General features: G+C 41.2%; 1 protein-coding gene across 1 annotated transcript in view; it reads left to right on the forward strand.

Moving 5' to 3' along the window:
• Positions 1 to 14,553, forward strand: part of AFG2A (AAA ATPase AFG2A) — a 701,600-nt gene extending 687,047 nt beyond the window's left edge. The window contains exon 16 of the mRNA XM_077279095.1: positions 13,704 to 14,553. Coding sequence (XP_077135210.1) covers positions 13,704 to 13,880 — 177 coding nt within the window. The 3' untranslated portion in view covers positions 13,881 to 14,553. The remainder of the gene's footprint in view (positions 1 to 13,703) is intronic.
• The last annotated feature ends 6,539 nt before the right edge of the window (positions 14,554 to 21,092 follow it).

Consider the following 21,092-nt stretch of genomic DNA (forward strand, 5'->3'; position numbering starts at 1 on the left):
TGCCTCTTTTAATACATCCCATTATTTTATTTGCCTTTGTAGCAGCTGCCTGACACTGGCCACTGAATATGAGTTTGTCATCCACCCATACACCCAGGTCTTTTTCATTGACGGTTTTGCCCAGAGTTTTAGAATTAAGCACATAGTTACACATCTTATTACTTCTACCCAAGTGCATGACCTTACATTTATCCCCATTAAAGCTCATTTGCCATTTATCAGCCCAAGCTTCTAGTTTACATAAATCATCCTGTAATATAAAATTGTCCTCCCCTGTATTGATTACCCTGCAGAGTTTAGTGTCATCTGCAAATATTGAAATTCTACTCTGAATGCCCCCTACAAGGTCATTAATAAATATGTTAAAAAGAAGAGGGCCCAATACTGACCCCTGTGGTACCCCACTGCTAACCGTGACCCAGTCCGAGTGTGCTCCATTAATAACCACCCTTTGTTTCCTATCCCTGAGCCAGCTCTCAACCCACTTACACATATTTTCCCCTATCCCCATTACTCTCATTTTATGTAACAACCTTTTGTGTGGCACCGTATCAAAAGCTTTGGAAAAGTCCATATATACTACGTCCACTGGGTTCCCTGCACTCTAAATGAATAATTTAAAAAAATCCAGCGTGGGTTCCCCTGTGTTTTTGATAAGCAGCCAGGCAAAACTCAAATCTGGGGGCTGCAACCTTCAGCTGTGAGCTTCAGCAAAGCTGGTTAATAAGAATAGAAGGACTCCCCACTCCGATTTTTTTAAATTATTTAAAAAAATAATTTTTAAAAAGTGGTGTGGGTTCCCCTCCTTTTTTGACAACAAACCTTGCTGGTCAAGCCCACGGATTAGTAATGGAGACGCGTCCATAAGACACCTATCCTGTACTAATCCTATAGTTATATTGTAAATAAACACAAGCCAAGTATAAAGTTCTTTATTTGAAATAAAACATAACACACTTTTACTTTTTTATTTAAAAATAACAAACAGTTATACTGACTTAACGTCCATTCCTTTGAATCCCTCGTCTCCTGTAATAAAACAAAAATTAAACAACAATAATTTCCCTCACCTGTCTGTCATTCTGTCCCATGCCATAATCCATGTCTGGGGGATAAATAGTTTTCAACCTGGATGGTGCCAAGATGCTGGGGAATGAGCTGGTGCGAGCGCAGCATCAGTGACTCGCAGTGACATCATTGAGGTTACCGCGGGTCACTGAAGCTGCAATCCCAGCTGGGCTAATGAACTGAGGTGACCTCCCTCCGGTGAGATCACTGCTAGGGCCGTTAGAAAAGTCTCACGGTGCAGAGGTGAGTTCAACGCAATAAATATGATTCACAACTTACCTATAGTGTATGGAGATGGAGCGCCCCAAATTTCCCCGAGGCAAGTTTCGCTTTCTCCAGGGAAGGCAACTTGCTGATTTGCGACTGAGTGATATTACTACGTATATGACTTTTCTCTAAGGAAGCCACTTGTACTATTTTACTCTTTGGTTCTTCTTTGTATATTCACTGGATCTGAGTAGCATGTAGTTTATAAATACACAAGCACACCTATGGTCACCATCTCTGATCTTTCCTTTACTTTCTTGATCCCCTATATGAATCGCTACTTTCATGAGCCTTTTACTCATGAACATTTAGACATCTATAATTGTCACCCATTACCTATTCTGTAATGTTATTTGATTTTATTATGTCTTTCTAAATAAACTTTTATTCTATTCTGTTGGTTTATGGTTACTCCATTTCCCATGTTTGTTTGCAAGTTTCAGGAGTACTCCACTATATCACATTGTTCATATTTTCTACATGGGGGAACGATATTATATTGATATGTTCCTGACCCTATAGACTGATAATATGCATTTTGAATATTTGGGTATTAACATAACTGCGTAATCTTCATGGATGAAAATATGAGGCGCAGAAGTTGTTCTTGCGCATTGTACCAGGCATCCTGCTGCATAAGACTACAGCACTATAAATTGCATGTATTTAGGTGGTCCTGTTACAGAATTTATGGCGGGATATAGCAAGTTTTAGTTACACCTATGGCTTAATGAACTGTTAATAAGGAGAAAAGATCTCTAAAAGGGGTACAATATTCTGCTCGTATAAAGGAATGCCTCCTCTACATACCAAATCTAACAATGCATGTATGGGATATTCTTCTCAGGACACATCTCCTGTATTTGAACGTGTGACAGAATTAGGACCTTGCTTCATGCTATTCTCCACCTGGCTGTGCTAAGAGTCTTCTCCTGTGCTTGAATGCTTTCTTCAAACATTTTTTTCTCGTGCATACCTTTCTAAGAAAGACATAAAATTTGTTATAATTTGTACTTTTTTGGAAAACGGTTTATGTTATAGGAGGAAGCAAATCTTCCGGGCAAGTTAGAACCAGCGACAGGAACCTCTGGCCCGAATCCTCCCCACCTGTTGAATGTGAACTTAAAACATTTCTCTGTGTGAGATTCCTCAGTTTAACTCATTGTGTCTGAGGAGTCATCAGCGTAGCCTAGTGACATGCATTATATAATGTATATATGGCAAATCTCAGTCTGACCACAGTACAGACCAGGAGACTATGTGCTATATGACGTACAGGTGGCTGGCAGTGGACCTCATGAACAGTGACCATTTAGAGCAGTGTTCCCCAACTTCGGTCCTCAAGAGCCACCAACAGGTCATGTTTTGAGGATTTCCTTAGTATTGCACAGGTCATTGAATTGAATTGCCTGTCCAGGTGATGCAATTATCACCTGTGCAATACTAAGGAAATACTGAAGACATGACCTGTTGGTGGCTCTTGAGGACCGGACTTGGGGAACACTGGTTTAGAGTAAAACTTGTGCAGAAAGTGGCACATGCACCACATGTATATCAGGTTTTGACGCCAGTTTTGACCTCAGTGACTATATATTTGGAAATACAGCACTTGTACTAGGTTCTTGTATGTATGCTATTTCAGGATAAGCAGAACTAAGCTTATGCCCCATTGTCTCCCAGACATTTGCAGGAATTTGTAAGTATGTGATCGGTGGAAAGTGTGTTTACGACCGGCTCACTAATCATTCCTCTGTATTTCATTCACATTCATCACCACAAAGGAATTTCAGGCTCCTCACCTCGTTCTCATCCACGTTGTAATTCAGGCTGCCTGTTCTTTACAAACAACAAGCTTCAACATGGAAAGATTGGAGTGAGTTAAAAATATTCAGTAATTCTAGGATGTTAGAGGCACGCTACCTGGTTCACCCTCTTTCCAGCACAGGCGTGTGGCTAGATTTGTAATTAACACCTGTTTATGGAAAGCCTACTGCCTGTATAAGGCAAGGTAGCCATTTTATGAGCTAAACCAATATTTACGCAACGGCGGCCTGTCATTTCTATAATGCCTGGTAAAATAAATCACGTAGGAGACTCATCTGTCGCCATACAGAATATAAATAGTTGTTACTATCTGGCCATTCATACATTTCATTTACAATAGCTTCTTGCATTGCGTTGTTCGGTAAACTGTGGACCCCTTTGGCATTCAGGATAGTTGATAGCAGCATTGCATCCAAGGGAAATGGGCTGCATGGCTGCCATGTAACTCCAGATGTTGGATAGGAATGTAGCATTTATAGATGACAAGTGACAAGATCACTTCAGAGTGATATTTTTACCGGTGAGTGTCTCGGGACCCCTGATCCCAACTAATCAGGCAAAATTATGTAATATATAAAAACTTTTCCAAAATGCCAGTTACACTTAAACTAGTGATATATGGGCAAATGTATCTGTTTAATTCAAGAACTAGGATAATCAGCCAGTGTCATGTAGGATGGACATATTGTTGTACCCTTAGTAATTTGAAGAACATATTGGAAAATTGTTCAACAGATGAAAATCTATAGACGTCCTTGTCTTTTTAATAAATACTTACATCTCCCATGATATCAGTTCTGGAGTATTTTGTTTTAGGATTTTGTGTAAGCAATTCCTGCTATTTCTCCTGGAAATGTATAAATCATTTGACAACATGACTTAAGTATTGCCCTCCTTCATTGAGTATGTCCCTACACAGTTTGATATTGCCCTACTGACAATAGTTGCCAGTTCCATTGAGGTCATTTGACAGTACAATATCACTAGATAATAATGTGTCACTGTTTTGACCCCATCACATAGTTGACTTTGCTAGATAGGTGAACAGGAAACCAGAGTAAACATACCTATGGTATATGGATAATCTCAGTAGTGGCATGACTGGGAAAAATAAGTCATGAATCTGTCACACACTGCAATGCTGAGTATACCCTGGATTCCCTAACCGTTTAATGTTTGGGGCTCGCTACAGAAAATGTTTTGTGGCCTCTCTCTTCTGCTCTTGCATAACAAAGCTTCATCCATCCAGGAGGCCACTAGCAGGGTCACTTAAGAGCAGAGGAGTTGGGGAGACCAGGACTCTTCATTGGTTGGGAATGCCCAGTGGACACCTGGAAAATTAAATAATTATTCTGTCACAATGTGTGATGCCTAGTGTAGTAGGCAGCAGATTTTCAATCTATTTTTTTCTAGATGAAAAATCTGTGTCTCAGCATTTTTAGTATTTCATTGTGGACTACATGTACTATGATCAAAATGTGCAAGCAGGAGAGATAAGCCGACACGGTATCTTAAGAGTGTCCATTTTTCCTACGAATTTTCACTGTGGATTTGACAACAGGGCAAATTCTTAGGTAAATCCACACCATTAATGTGATATCTGCAACAAAATTTGTACAGTTTTTACTGCGGTTGAAGTAACCTAATACATTTTTTTGCTCACGAAAGCATACATTGGTATGCATTATCTGTACTGCTGATTACCTTGCTAATATTGTCAGTCTATTTGAAGGGGTGAAAACTGTTTACTTTCAAATTCCCTTTAAAAATACCTGTAAAGAAATGTTTGAAAATTAAAGTATAAAAGATAGTACTACGCTGCAGAGCCCAACATCTTCTGCAAGACACAAGAAAATGTCAAGACCTCAAAAAACCCGTGAACAGCCATTGTGTCTTATCTTGCCATATCCCCACACTGCTGTAATCATCACCTGATATTGCCAGTAGATCATAGTGACAGGCCAAGTCAGAGCTGGGTTGTGGTGCGTTCATGTAAGACCGGAATTTTTACCAAATCTTTCAGAGACTTAAAACATTGGATGAATGGAGAAAGAATTGGGCGGAAAATGCACTGAATGGTATAAAATTTCCATTGCACCGTCAGGAATTCATTGTAGATTTTTAGCTTCATTGGTCCTGTAAAAACCATCCGCATGGCACTAAGTGTAATATTGTTGCATGACAAAGCACCTAAAGCCTATGCATGTTTTTGTGAAAGCTTCCTAAACATGCTGCTAAATCCTCTAAAATGCGACTTAACTGCTTTGGCTTCCATCAGCATGGCATATGCAGGGCAACAGCAAATGAACAAATAGAAAAATATGCTGAATGGGCAAACAAATAGCGTTCAGCTGGTCCTTTGGTTCACAGAGATGGGCGCACTGTGAATACCAATCACTGTATTCTCTGCTGTAGTGAAAACCCACAATATCTCTTTTCATCCCGCAAGCCCTTTTCACAACAGCGATGTGTCTTTATGTCTTTAGAATGACACCAGTCTTGGCCTGCTTCCGCTGTCTAAAAGCCTGGGAGCTGGAGGGGAAAAACATTCAGAGCTATCAAAAAAAAGCATTTTACCGATTTCGTTCCTTGCACCTATTTATCAAACCAACATTACCACCAATAAGTTTACCAAGTTATATAATTTGTGATTCAAAGGAAGCAATTTAGTGATAGTGTCAAACAGTAAGATAAATAACAGTAAATCTTAAACACTTGCATTTGATTGGGCCGATGGCTGCACTTTCTGCCAATATTTCTACCTGCTACGCCTCCCCTTGAGAGTCATGGCAGTAGCAGTCGTCAAAACGAAGAAGATTTGGCTCTGTTGTAAAGAAATGTAAATAGGTAGGGCAATATATTTATCATCTTGAAAGTTAAAACTTATTTTCACAAGTGAAATGTGTGACTGCATTTGTGATTCCACCTCCGAGATTTATCATCTTTAGGCAATATATCTTCATGAAAGTTGTAATTGCTATACAGTACACTGCCTCCACATGCTGCAGTCTTTTGGTCTTACTAATTTAAACAGTATGGGAGGATTACACTTAATATCACAATGAGAGTAGTAGAACAAGACTGGCGTTGACTGTCTTTTGCAACAAAGCGAAATAGTCCTGATAACTATAAAGTTCGGGGTTTGTACTGGACCCCTAGTTGTCCTGGAAGTCCATTTTACAGTCTGGGAGTCTGGGGAGAAGAGAGGGGGATTTTCCAGCTCTAAAGTTGGGTTCCCATTGGTTTCAATGGGGTTCATGTTCAAGTTCTGGTACAGTTCCAGTACCCGAACCAAACTTTGGACTAAAGTTCGGTCGGGTACCAGAACCTGAACTTCCACGGATCCGCTCATCTCTAGTCCTGACATTTTAAGCCATACCATTAAAAAAAAAATCATAGTCTGTTACTTTGATCAAGTTAAATACAAGTTTTAGCTGAGGAATACTTGCTGTGATAGATCATTCTTTTGTTATGATGTCTTGCCCAGGACATGATAACAAGGTTTATTGATCTCTGACATCCTTATAAATTATTTCCATTTCTGCTATATGTGGCCATATGCCTTGCAACTGTTCTATTGCCTGAACATCAAACAACATGCCAAATTAAAGTAACAAATGAGGGAAATTGTTTAAACAATGCGGTAAACTCCTTTAAACAAACATATGATAACGAGTATACGCTCCTCATGATGGTTGACCCCTCAGAGGTTGTGCGGATTTTCACGGGAACTTCCCCTGCTGTTTTAGACCTTTAGGGTTCTTTATTACATTTTTGGTGATCCTACTTAAGGGGTCTGCTTTTAATATCTATTACAGACCCATGTCGACCTTATCCGATCCTCTTGAGAAGCACTGTTGCATAGGCCGCCTATACCTGATCTCCTGAAACACACCCGGCCAATAATCTCATGTATGTTTCTTGCATCCAGAGTTGCTATTGCAAGAGCTTGGGGACTCCTTTAATTAACGTTGAGTAAAATTAAAATTCTTTAGTATCCTTCCAGATAAGACTACTAAAGATCTGGCTACCCTGGATCCAATATTCTGAAAATGAGATTGTTAAAATTATCTGCACTGAATTAATGGGTTGAACATACAGACGTTCTCCCATCTGGAGCTGGAGACTAGAGGGAATACTTTCATTAAAATTTCTGTATTAATCGTAGGTATAAAATATTTGCTGAGTTTTTGCTTGCATTTTTACAGATTTCCTATGGTGTTTCCCACACTGTCATCAGTGTGACAGTGCAAGAAACACCGGCACTGCGGTTCTGATCAGTGGTAACGTTACCGCTGATAGACCGTTACCATCTGTCAGAACTCTGCTGGGTCATGCTGTGAAATGTCAGTGTGAACCCACAGAGATACTGTGACCTGCAGTAAAAAGTGTACCGCAGATCACCAGCGTTGGCTGATGAGACTACTACTTCCATCAGCCGACGCCTGTTGTCACTGATTACATGGCTATGCCTATCAGCCGGCGCATGTGCTCAAAGTTAAAATAAAGAAATAAATATTAACATAAAAATAAAAAACACAGTATATTCTCACCTTACACCTAATCCCTGAAGCCCTTTGTCTCCTGTAAAAAATCAAAAATACAAAAACACCATATACTCACCTTAATGCATAATCCCCGATGCCCATGTCACCTGGAACAGAGAAAAAATAGTAAACCACCATAACCCTCACCTATCCACCGTAATCCATAATGTCCCGCAACGATTCAGATCACTTGTATAGTAGTCACATCAGCTGATGCAACTGCTCTACCCCCAGCCAGCGACACACTGGCATGAGTGTGTAATCACTCCTGCCGTGTGTGTGCTGAGCTGCAGTGAGAAAGTTCACCGGAGTTCATCAGCTGATAAGCCCTGGTGAACTCACTTACGGCCCCGCTGCGTGAGAAAGTTCTCACGCAGCAGAGTTGCCGTAAGTGAGATCACCGGGGATTATCAGCTGATGAATTCCGGTGAACTTTCCCACTACAGCTCAGCGCTACACACTGCAGGAGTGATTACCTCCTGTGCCAGTGTGTGTAGGCAGCTGTCCTTGAGAGCAGTCACATCAGTGACTGCACTCAAAGTCATCAGGATTGTTGTGGGACATTAGGGATTATCTCTTCACTTCGGACGGTTGAGGAATATTGTTGACTTCAGTGGAATGGGCGATGACGTGAGTATGGTTTAATTTAGATTCAATAAAGGAGTCTGTCATTATTTCAATTAAAGGACTTTATTCTGGGTGTGTGTGTTTTTTTTTTATAATATCACTATAGGGTTAGTAATAGTAAGTGTCTTATAGATGCCATCTCCATTACTAACCTCTGGGCCTGATGTCCCCTGACAATACAAAGGTGACATCAACCTCCCCAACTATCACCCCACTTGCCACTGCACCAGGGCAAGTGAGAAGAGTGAGGCTAAGTGCCAGATTTAGTGCATTTTATGGATGCGCCTTTTCTGGGATGGCTGAAAGCTAATGTTTTCAGTCTGGGATGGGGTCAATATCCATGACCCCTTCCCAGTCTATTAGTGTCAGCCCGCAACTGTCTGCCTATCCTTTTCTGGTTATTAAATATAGGGGGACCCTATGTCATTTTGTGGGGGGATCCCCCATTTTAATAACCAGGAAAGTCTAAGTGTACCGTGTGAGCTGATATTAGTAGCCTGGGAAGCTCCAATCATTTTACCCCCTTCCCAGGCTATAAACATCAGCCCCCAGATGTCCGCTTTCCCTGTTGGTTATGAAAATTACACGGGAGGCCACGCCTTTTTTTGTAAAATCATTTATTAAATACATGTACAGTAAGCTGCACACACACTGTACTAATGATATATGTAATGTTATAATAGATGAATGTGGATAAAATCCGCGCTGCTGCGACAAATAATGGATCCAGATATAGTTATAAGGTGTTCGGGTGGTTTATTCAACGTGTTTCGAAGCTCATGGCTTCTTCTTCAGGAAGTTTCCACACAGAGATATATCTCTGTGTGGAAACCTCCTGAAGAAGAAGCCATGAGCTTCGAAACGCGTTGAATAAACCACCCGAACACCTTATAACTATATCTGGATCCATTATTTGTCGCAGCAGCGTGGATTTTATCCACATTCATCTATTATAACGTCTCTAAGAGGTCGCAGCGCCGACCTGTGGATCTGCAGCAGCTGACAAACTACACGCCTTTACTGTGTACTACCAGGTGAGCAGTTCTCTCATAATTGATTAGAAGCAATCCTGAGGATAAGACCCTATTTGCGCTTTTTTTGTCTCCTACTTTTCTATACTACTAATGATATATGTCACTGACATCTTTATATCTATCTGTGTATATATCTATTCTGTCAGGTCACGTTGTGATTTTATGGTACACGGCAGATGAAATGTCGGGTTTTCAGGGTCATGGGTGTGTAAAAATCAGACGGCACTAGCATGGTCCAAGTGATTTTTTTTTCCTCACACTCATTGACTTGCATTAGCGAGTCTCGTCCGATATACAAGGACAATCGCAGCATGCTACAATTCTATATTCTAAGTGTGTGTTTATTTAACTCTTTACTTACAGGTTTAGTACTGAGGGTGTCTGGCTGACACCTCTTCATTACTAAACCTAGGGCTTGGTGTCAGCGAAAGCTGCTAACACCAACCCCTTATCCCATTACCCCCATGTGACTGCACCAAGGCGTTGAGAAGAGGCCTGGACTATGTACCAGAATTGGCACTTCAAATATGAAGTTTCTGAATCTGGGGCAGCTGAGGGCTGGTATTTTTAGCCTGCATTATTAGCATCAGAAGTATTCGAAAGAACATCTAAACAATCAGATGCAGTTTGGAAACAAGTCCTGTGGACCGATAAGGTTAAAATAGAACTCATTGGCCACAATGATCCAAGTTATCTATGTAGGAAAAAAAGCACAATTTCAGGAAAATAACACCTTGTCAACTATTAAGTAGAGTAGAGGGAAGAATCGATTCAATGAAATGTAAACAAATTCTTGATGCAAACATAACACCATGTGTAAAAAAAATCTGAAGTTGAAAAGAGGATGGCTTCTATAAATGGATAATGATCCTAGAAAAACGTCAATATCCACAATAGACTATCTCAAAAGACGCAAGCTGAAGATTTTACAAAGGCCCTCACAGTCCCCGGTTTGAATATCATTGAAAATCTGTGGCTAGACCTCAAAATAGCAGTGCATGCAAGACGACCCAGGAATTTCACAGAATTTTCCAAGGATGAGTGGATGAAAATCCCTCAAAACAAGAATTGAAAGACTTTTGGCTGACTACAAAAACTGATTACAAGCTGTGATACTTTCAAAAGGGGGTGCTATTGGGTACTAACCATGCATCGACCCACTTTCCTTTTTGTAATTTTAAAAAGTAAAAGACAAAAAAATTGTTTTTGCCTAAAATACAAAGTAAATGTGCCATTACCAACTCTGCACTGCCAATGTCTTAGGTAAACTATGCCTGACCAATTTAACTCACCCCACTTTTCATGAACTCATACAGTGGGTATGGAAAGTATTCAGACCCCTTTACACTTTTCCCTCTTTGTTTCATTGCAGCCATTTGGTAAATTTAAAAAAAAAAAAAATTCTCATTAATGTACACTCTGCACCCCATCTTGACTGAAAAAAAACAGTAATTTTTGAAAATTAAAAAAAAAAACCTGAAATATCACATGGTCATAAGTATTCAGACCCTTTGCTCAGTATTGAGTAGAAGCACCCTTTTGAGCTAGTACATCCATGTGTCTTGGGAATGATGCAACAAGATTTTCACACCTGGATTTGGGGATCCTCTGCCATTCTTCCTTGCAGATCCTCTCCAGTTCCATCAGGTTGGCTGGTGAACATTGGTGTACAACCATTTTCAGGCCTCTCCAGAGATGCTCAATTGGGTTTAGGTCAGGGCTCTGGCTGGGCCAGTCAAGAATGGTCACAGAGTTGTTCTGAAGTCACTCCTTTGTTATTTTAGCTGTGTGCTTAGGGTCATTGTCTTGTTGGAAGGTGAAACTTCGGCCAAGTCTGAGCACTCTGGAAGAGGGTTTCATCCAGGATATCTCTGTACTTGGCAGCATTCATGTTTCCTTCAATCACAACCAGTCCTGTTCCTGCAGCTGAAAAACACCCCCATAGCATGATGCTGCCACCACCATGTTTCACTGTTGGGATTGTATTGGGCAGGTGATGAGTAGTGATGAGCTAGTATACTCGTTGTTTGGGATTTCCCGAGCACGCTCGGGTGGTCTCCGAGTATTTGTAATTGCTCGGAGATTTAGTTTTCATCGCCGCAGCTGAATGATTTACAGCTGCTAGACAGTTTGAATACATGTGGGGATTCCCTAGCAACCAGGCAACCCCACATGTACTCAGGCTGGCTAGCAGCTGTAAATCATGCAGCTGTGTCAACAAAAACGAAATCCCCGAGCACTTACAAATACTCAGAGACCACCCGAGCGTGCTCGTAAAAACCCGAGCAACGAGTATACTCGCTCATCACTAGTGATGAGCAGTACCTGATTTTCTCAACACATGCTGCTCAGAATTATCACCAAAAAGGTCTATCTTCGTATCATCAGACCGGAGAATCTTATTTCTCATAGTCTGGAAGTCCTTCATGTGTTTTTTTAGCAAACTCTATGCGGGCTTTCATATGTCTTGCACTGAGGAGAGGCTTCCGTCGGGCCACTCTGCCATAAAGGCCTGACTACTGGAGGGTTGCAGTGATAGTTGACTTTGTGGAACTTTCTCCCATGTCCCTACTGCATCTCTGGAGCTCAGCCACAGTGATCTTGGGGTTTTTCTTTACCACTCTCACCAAGGCTCTTCTCCCACGATTGCTCAGTTTGGCTGGACAGCCCGTTCTAGGAAGACTTCTCGTGGTCCCAGACTTCTTCCATTTAAGGATTATGGAGGCCGCTGTGCTCTTAGGAACCTTGAGTACTGCAAAAATTCTGTTGTAACCTTGGCCAGATCTGTGCGTTTCCACAATTCTGTCTATGACCTCCTTGGCCAGTTCCTTTGACCTCATGATTCTCATTTGGTCTGACATGCACTGTGAGCTGTGAGGTCTTATATAGACAGGTGTGTGCTTTTCCAAATCAAGTCCTATCAGTTTAATTAAAGACAGCTGGACTCCATTGAAGGAGTAGAACCATCTCAAGGGAGGATCACAAGGAAATGGACAGCATGTGACTTTATTATGAGTGTCTGAGCAAAGGGTATGAATACTTATAACCATGTGATATTACAGTTTTTCTTTTTTTTTAAATTTGCAAAGATTTCTTCATTTCTGTTTTTTTCAGTCAGAGTGTACATTAATGTGAAAAAATGAACTTTTTTGAATTCACCAAATGGCTGAAATGAAACAGTGAAAAATTTAAAGGGGTCTGATTTCTTTCCATACCCACTGTATAAACTTTTTTTGTTCAGAATAGTCACTGTTTTTTTAGACTTAAAAAAAAACTTTTTCCTTTAAATTATTTGATAAAATTGCCCTTTTTTCCAAAAATGTTTTATGTCTTCCATTGGTGGCCTAACACCTTGTATTCTTCATGCTTGTATGGTGGAAGAAAAGCTAAACTTTGGGATCCTAAAAAAACACAGCAAAAAAAATGCAAAAAAAGCCAGCAGAGTTCAGAAGCCTGGGGAAGATTCAGGTGAAGGTACTGTGTGATATAGCTGATGAAGAAGTGAGAGCTATAACTATCTGTTATCCTTAACCCTCTTGGGGAATCCTACCAGAGTTGGTGTTATACCAATAACTCAGTTATGGAAAAAGGCAATTGAAATTTTGGTGTCCACGTGCCAGGAATCAGTCATTAAAGTTAAAGCCAGGTTTGACTGATATGAGATAAGGCCACCACCTTTCAGTCCTGATACACAGCATTCTATAATGCTATATATCTTCCACCCAACACGACATGCAAGATAAGAAAAAACTTTTATTATACTCACCCTTGAGGCGGTCAGAGTGGTGTTGCTCTTCTTGGTCCGACGCCTCCCTTCTTTTTGTGATGCCATCCTCCTTCTTGCTTTGTGACACATCCCTATGTCATCAACACAGCTTCATGCTCCTGCTCAGGCATACTTCTCTGCCATGTTGAGCTCGATACAAGGGGAACTGTGTGGATGACGTAGGGACGCGTCATCCACGTGAGCAAGAAGGAGAACGGCATCACAAGAAGATGGGAGGCGCCGGACTAAAAGAGCGACACCCCTCGGACTGGACCGCCCTACAGGTGAGTATAATAAAAGCTCTTTTTCTTCTCTTCCAGGTTGGGTTGGGGGCTGATATACAGCATTATAGAATGCTGTACATCAGGCCTGAAAGGTGGTGGCCATAACTCATATCGGCCAAACCTGGTGACAGGTTCCCATTAAAGCTATGCATGAACATGCCATGTTTTTATGACCTTTACTCCAAAGTAGAGTCGTTTTTATGAATTACCCACTGGCTCATATTCTAACCTCAATCGGTGTTTTATCTATTAAATGACGCGTACTGCGTTTGTTTTGTTTTTGCAGATCACTGCTGTTTGTCGAGAGGCTGCATTATTGGCTTTGCAAGAGGACATAAATGCAAATTTCATTACGGGAAAGCATTTCGATCAAGCTTTGACCATCGTGACACCAAGAATTCCCGACTCCCTTATCAAGTTTTATGAGACTTACCAACAAAAAAGTGGACTGCATAATTTATAAGTTGTCTTTTGTAGGTGGAAGGCACATTAAATAGTCATGTCATCAGGATTCTGCTGTGACCGTTCGAAAAAAACGCTAATAAAAAATCAATGGCTTGTGAAAATGTACCTAATGAAACCCAACCTGACATGTCATAAAGCAAAATGCACATGAAGTTAAAATGAGTAATTCTCAATCTATACACAGTACATTCATTTCTAGAGAAGCTGCTGAAATGTTACCTCGGGAGGTGAATTTCAAGATGGGTGATGAAAGAATGCGCCTGACAGACAGAAGAAAGCACATTCCTGAAGTACAGACAGTTAATGAATACGAGTGAGAAATGGGAAGGAAGTGTTACCTGTATGGTGGTTTTTAGAAGCAAAATTGAGTTATATCATGCTAGAGACAAGCAGAGCACATTTCCTTAAGGGCAGATTTTGTGTTCCTTTCTCAACACGGGAGAGATTCTCATTTGTTGAAAGCTGGAAAACTTTGCAAAAAATATGCATCTGAATGAACTGTGCACACTCTGTTGCAAGCTTAGTGACACAATTTTTTTCACATCCTCAAAAATTGGTCTTTTATCAGTGTGCTAGATCCATTTTTCGTTTGTTTTCAGTCCGTGTCCTTTTACCATGTGTGTGTGTTCTGTTTATCTCATATATAAAATAAAGAACAGATGTTTTCAAAGTTTCTCCTTGCGATCGATTCATTTGAATGGGCAATTCTGTGTGCAAAACGGACCATAGTATGATGATTAGTCTCTTCTTTTATATGAACCACCGGTCCTAGTAGAGTGCAATACTGAGCAACATACAGTATGTTGGCGCACAGAGCGAAAAGGTTTTTTGAGAGGTCATCGTAAAGAGGAAGCATGAGGATAGGGACTGCATAATAAAGGGAAAAAAGGAAGGTGTGGAGACTGCAGAAAAAATATTTGCTCATCCTATTCTTGGCACATATGAATTAAAGGTACTGTATATATTCGTGTATAAGCCGATATTTTCAGCACATTTTTAATGCTGAAAACGCCCCCCTCGGCTTAAACATGAGTCATGGTCCATAAAACTGGCGGGGGAGGGGAGCAGCGGCAGGAGTCGGCGGCTGTGACATCATACTCACCCTTCTTGCGCAATCGAGGAACGTCCGTGCATCTCCATTGTCCCAGTGCAGTAGCGCTTCCTGTGCTGAGCAGTGACGTGGTACTGCTCACTAAGGTAATGAATATGCACGCGTCTCCGCTCCCATAGGCGTGGAGCGCATATTCATTACCTTAATGAGCAGTACCACGTGACCGCTCAGCACAGGAAGAGCTGCTATCGAGTCAACGGAGATGCAGGGACGTGCAACGACGGTGTGAGGAGGATGAGTAGGACGGGGGGAAGTGAGCCGAGCCATGCATACAAGGATGGGACGGGGGAGCCAAGCCATGCATACAAGATGGGACGGGGAGCCATGCATACAACAGGGGGAGCCACACAAAGCAGGACAGGATGGGAGGAGGCACAAAGAGCAGGACAGGATAAGGGGAGCGACACAGCAGGACAGGGATGAGGGTACAATACATACCTGGCTTATACTCGAGTCAATAAGCTTGCCCTGTTTTCTGTGGTAAAATTAGGTGCCTCATCTTATACTCAGGTCGGCTTATACTCGAGTATATACAGTAATAATAATGTGTCTCAGGAAAGTCTAGAAGTATTGAAAATATTTGTCGGGATAGTTAGCAATTTTAGGGTTTGTTCTGTGGAAAATGTCTAGTTTTTATATATAAGTATCTGCATGTTGCTAGCCAAAGTTGCAAAGACTGAGGGCTTGCTTATATTACACGATCTGAGGTATTAAACAACTGCCAATCAACTAAGTTGATTGGCAGTTCATTGGCACTTCCAATACACACTGAACAAACAGAAATAGTTGTGCAAAGGTTATTATTTTCGGCAGCACATGTCCTGTTTACACATGTTAATGTGTTGCTGAGATCCATGATTTTTTTAAGCAAGCTTAAAAATCACTTCACCCATCGAACTAGAATTTTGCTCATTCGACGGGTGATTGAGTGTGTTTACCCTGTACAATTATTGAGAAATTAGTATTTTTAGGAATGCTCCTTCACAATAATCGTTCATTGTAAGTGTAATGTGTTCTTTTTAAACCCTTCACCCATGAGCTTGTTTTCACCGTCGTAACCCGACCCAATTTTACAATTCAGGCCAGTTTCACTTTATGTGGTAATACTGTAACTCTGGAATGCCTCAACAGATCTCACTGATTGAGACTGTTTTTTGTGACATATTGTAGTTTATGATGGTGGTAAAATTCGACATGACTTGTGTTTATTTGTGAAAAAAAAAAGAAAATTTGGCAAAAATTTTGAATATTTTTCAATTTTCTAATTTTTTATTTTTATTCCCTTAATATCAGAGTTACCGTATATATCACACAAAATAGTTAATAAATAACATTTCCCACATGTCAACTTTACATCAGAATAATTTTTGAAACATACATTTTTTGTTAGGAAATAAGGGTTCAAGTTGACCAGCGATTTCTCATTTTTCCAACAAAACTTACACAACCATTTTTTTAGGGACTACATCACGTTTGCAGTAACTTTGAAAGACCTATATGACAAAAAAAATACCCAAAAGTGACACCATTCTAAAAACTACACCCCTCACGGTGCAGAAAACCACATTCAAGAAGTTAAAGAACCATTCAGGTGCTTTACAGGAATTTTTGGAATGTGGAAGGAAAAAATTAATGTATACCTTTTTACTACAAAAATTTTAATTCAGACCCAATTTTTTTCATTTTTGCAAGAGTAACAGGAAAAAATGGACCCTCAACTTTGTTGGGCAATTTCTCGTAAGCATGCCGATACATGTGGGGGAAGTCACTCTTTGGGTACACGGCAGGACTCGGAAGGGAAGGAGCACCATTTGACTTTTTGAAGGTAAAATTTACAGGAATTAGCAGACGCCATGTTGCGTTTGGATAGCCCCTGATGTGCCTAAACATTGGAAACCGCCCACAAATGACACCATTTTGGAAACTAGACCCCTCAGGGAACTTATCTAGATGTGTGGTGATCACCTTAAACCCCCACGTGCTTCACATAAGTTTATAACATTGAGTGTGAAAAAAAAAAATCGCATTTTCCTGCAAAAATATTATTTTGCCTCAATTTTTTTATTTTCACGAGGATAGCAGGAGAAAATCAAAACCAAAATTTGTTGTGTAGTTTCTTCTGAGTATGCAGATATCCCATTTGTGGGGTAAACTGCTGTTTAGGCTCATGGCAGGGCTCAGGACAGAAGGCGTGACGATTTGGAACGCAGACTTTGATGGAATGGTCTGTCGGTGTCATGTTTCAAGAGCCCCTGATTTGCCTAAACAATGGAAAATGCCCACAAATGACACCATTTTGGAATCTAGACCCCCTCAAGGAATGTTTTTAGATATGTGGTGAGCATGTTTCACCCCCATCTGCTTCACAGAAGTTTATAACGTAGGGCAGTGAAAATTTAAAAAAATCTAATTTTTGCCACAAAAATGTTATTTTAGCCCCAATTTTTTTTATTTTCACAAGGATTGGCTGAGAACATGCAGATACCCCATATATGGTCAAAAACTATTTTTGAGGCACAGTGCCAAGCTCAGAAGGGAAGAAGCGCTATATTGGAGTTCACATATTGCTGGACTGGTTTGAGGGTGCCATGTCACATTGGCAGAGCCCCTGAGGTGCCGGAACAGCTGAACTCCCACATAAGATACCCCATTTTGCAAGCTACACCTCTCAATAAATTCATCTAGGGGTGCAGTGATCATATTGACACCACAGATGGGTCACAGAATTTTCTATTATTGGACAATGAAGAAAATTTTCTTTTAGCCCCAGATTTGGGAAATGGGTAAAAATGGCACCAAAATGGGTCCCATAATTTCTTCTGAATGTAGAAATACCTTATATATGCCTGTACAGTACTACTTAACCATACGATGAGACTCGGGAGGGCCGAAGTGCTATTGGCAAAGAGAGCCGGGTGTCAGCTATCAGAATCAGATGACACCTGGCGGCGATCGCCCGTGCACAGCCCCCTGTGCGTGGGTAATCGCCATGATGTCTACATAATGCAAATATCAGGAATGGGTTAAAGGGAACCTGTCACCCCCAAAATCGAAGATTAGCTAAGCCCACCGGCATCAGAGGCTTATCTTCGGCATTCTGTAATGCTGTAGATAAGCCCCCGATGTATCCTGAAAGATGAGAAAAAGAGGTTATATTATAAAAAGAGGTTATATTATACACACCCAGGGGCGGTGCCGCTGCGATCCGGTCCAGCACCTCCCATCTTCTTATGATGTCATCCTCTTGTATTCACGCTGCGGCTCCGGAGCAGGTGTACTTTGTCTGCCTTGTTGAGGGCAGAGCAAAGTACTGCAGTGCGCAGGCATCGGGAAAGGTCAGAGAGGCCCGGCGCCTGCGCACTGCAGTACTTTGCTCTGCCCTCAACAGGGCAGATAAAGTACGCCTGCGCTGGAGCCGCAGCGTGAAGACAAGAAGAGAACATCATCCTATGAAGATAGGAGGCCCCGGACCGGACTGCGACGCCCATCGAATCGGACCACCCCCCAGGTGAGTATAATCTAACCCCTCTTTCTCATCTTTCAGGATACACCGGGGGCTTAACTACAGCATTCCAGAATGCTGCAGATAAGCGCCTGATGCTGGTGGGCTTAGCTCATCTTTGATTTTGGGGGTGACAGGTTCACTTTAAGGTACACAAACACGTTCAGTTGAAAAAATTTCAAAACATTTAACCCCTTCATGACATCCACCATATACACTCACCGGCCACTTTATTAGGTACACCATGCTAGTAACGGGTTGGACCCCCTTTTGCCTTCAGAACTGCCTCAATTCTTCGTGGCATAGATTCAACAAGGTGCTGGAAGCATTCCTCAGAGATTTTGGTCCATATTGACATGATGGCATCACACAGTTGCCGCAGATTTGTCGGCTGCACATCCCAAAGATGCTCCATACAAGGCAGGATGGATCCATGCTTTCATGTTGTTTAGGCCAAATTCTGACCCTACCATCCTAATGTCGCAGCAGAAATCGAGACTCATCAGACCAAGCAACGTTTTTCCAATCTTCTACTGTCCAATTTCGATGAGCTTGTGCAAATTGTAGCCTCAGTTTCCTGTTCTTAGCTGAAAGGAGTGGTACCCGGTGTGGTCTTCTGCTGCTGTAGCCCATCTGCCTCAAAGTTCGACGCACTGTGCGTTCAGAGATGCTCTTAGGCCTACCTTGGTTGTAACGGGTGGCGATTTGAGTCACTGTTGCCTTTCTATCAGCTTGAACCAGTCTGCCCATTCTCCTCTGACCTCTGGCATCAACAAGGCATTTCCGCCCACAGAACTGCCGCTCACTGGATTTTTTTTCTTTTTCGGACCATTCTCTGTAAACCCTAGAGATGGTTGTGCGTGAAAATCCCAGTAGATCAGCAGTTTCTGAAATACTCAGACCAGCCCTTCTGGCACCAACAACCATGCCACGTTCAAAGGCACTCAAATCACCTTTCTTCCCCATACTGATGCTCGGTTTGAACTGCAGGAGATTGTCTTGACCATGTCTACATGCCTAAATGCACTGAGTTGCCGCCATGTGATTGGCTGATTAGAAATTAAGTGTTAACAAGAAGTTGGACAGGTGTACCTAATAAAGTGGCCAGTGAGTGTATATACGGCGCATGTCTGAAGCGGATGTATGGAGCCAGATCACACAGCTAGTCACAGGTGGAGTGTTAACCTGTTAACGTGCGTGTATCAGTACTTCCACCCATCGGCACGCCCATGATGTTATCGTCATTACGGAGCTCCTCTGAAACCCTGCCTGTGGCCGGGCTTCAAAGTCTGTGGCATTGCTGCATAAAGTAAATATGATTGGACGATCGCATCTTCAAGCTCCCTAAGGGAGCTAACAAGTAAAGAGAAAAAAGTAAAAAAAAAAAAAAGTTCAAATCATCCTCCTTTCCCCCACTGAAAATAAAGACAGAAAAAAATACACTTGTGGAATCGCAAAATTCAGAAAAGTCCAATCTATCAAAATATAAAAACATATAGACCAATCAGTAACCACTGCAAGCGGAAAAAATTCAAGAACGCCAAAATTACGCTTTTTGGTCACTGCACTTCCCCAAAAAATACTGTAACAAGCGATCAAAAAGTCACATCTTTTCCCAAAATGGTACTAATAAAAATGTCGTCTCACCCCGCAAAAAAATAAGCAATCACAGAGCTCCATCGGACAAAAAATAGAAATGTCCTGGCTCTCTGAAAATGGCGAGACAACTCCCGAAAAAAAAAAATTCCACAATTGTTTTTTTTTTTCAACACTAAAATAAAAAAATAAAAACTGTACATATTTGGTATTTCTGTAATCGTATGGATGAGGAGAATCATATTGCATGGTCATTTTTACCACAATCTGTACACCGTAAAAACATTTCCCCAAAAAAGTGTATTGTGTTTTTTCAGAATTTCACAGCATTAGGATTTTTTTACCCGTTTACAAGTACAGTATGTGCTAAAATAAATTGTGTCATTCAAAAATCTCGTCTCGCAATAAAACAGCCTTCATATGTCTGTGGACAGAAAAATAAAATAGTTATAGCTCTGTGAAGAAGGGGAAGGAAAAAACGGAAATTGGCTGTGGGGTTAAAATAAAGAGCAGTGTAACAATGGAGCACTTCCTCCTCTAACCTTCAACATATACTGTTGCCACTCTACAAACCATCATTTCCCTGATACACTTGTGAAGGTTTCATTCCATCACTCACCATATCCATGTAACTACTGCAGGCAATAACTCATTAGTAAGGTGCAACAAACGAGGGATAGACATACGATCACTTCCTTTCTCTCTATTGATCATAGCGTGTAGATTATTAACGTGTTATTTGTTCTGTCTAACCCATTCCGCTTTCTAGTTTCCGTTGCATATGCTTGAAGATTTTTCTGTTCGTTGTGTAATGCACCTCTCTCTATACCCACAAAATGTTTTCATCCTGGCAGCATATTGCGTAAAGAGAGAAAGAGCTAATACTAATAATACGTTCTCGTGGACAAGAAATCTGTCAGCAGTCACATGTAGCGAAGGGGCTGCAGCTATATTACCTGCCTGTAAAACATGAAGCAGAAGTAGAGAACAGGTGATGTCTG

Source organism: Ranitomeya variabilis, chromosome 1 (assembly GCF_051348905.1).
Source record: "Ranitomeya variabilis isolate aRanVar5 chromosome 1, aRanVar5.hap1, whole genome shotgun sequence".
Classification (NCBI taxonomy): Eukaryota; Metazoa; Chordata; class Amphibia; order Anura; family Dendrobatidae; genus Ranitomeya; species Ranitomeya variabilis.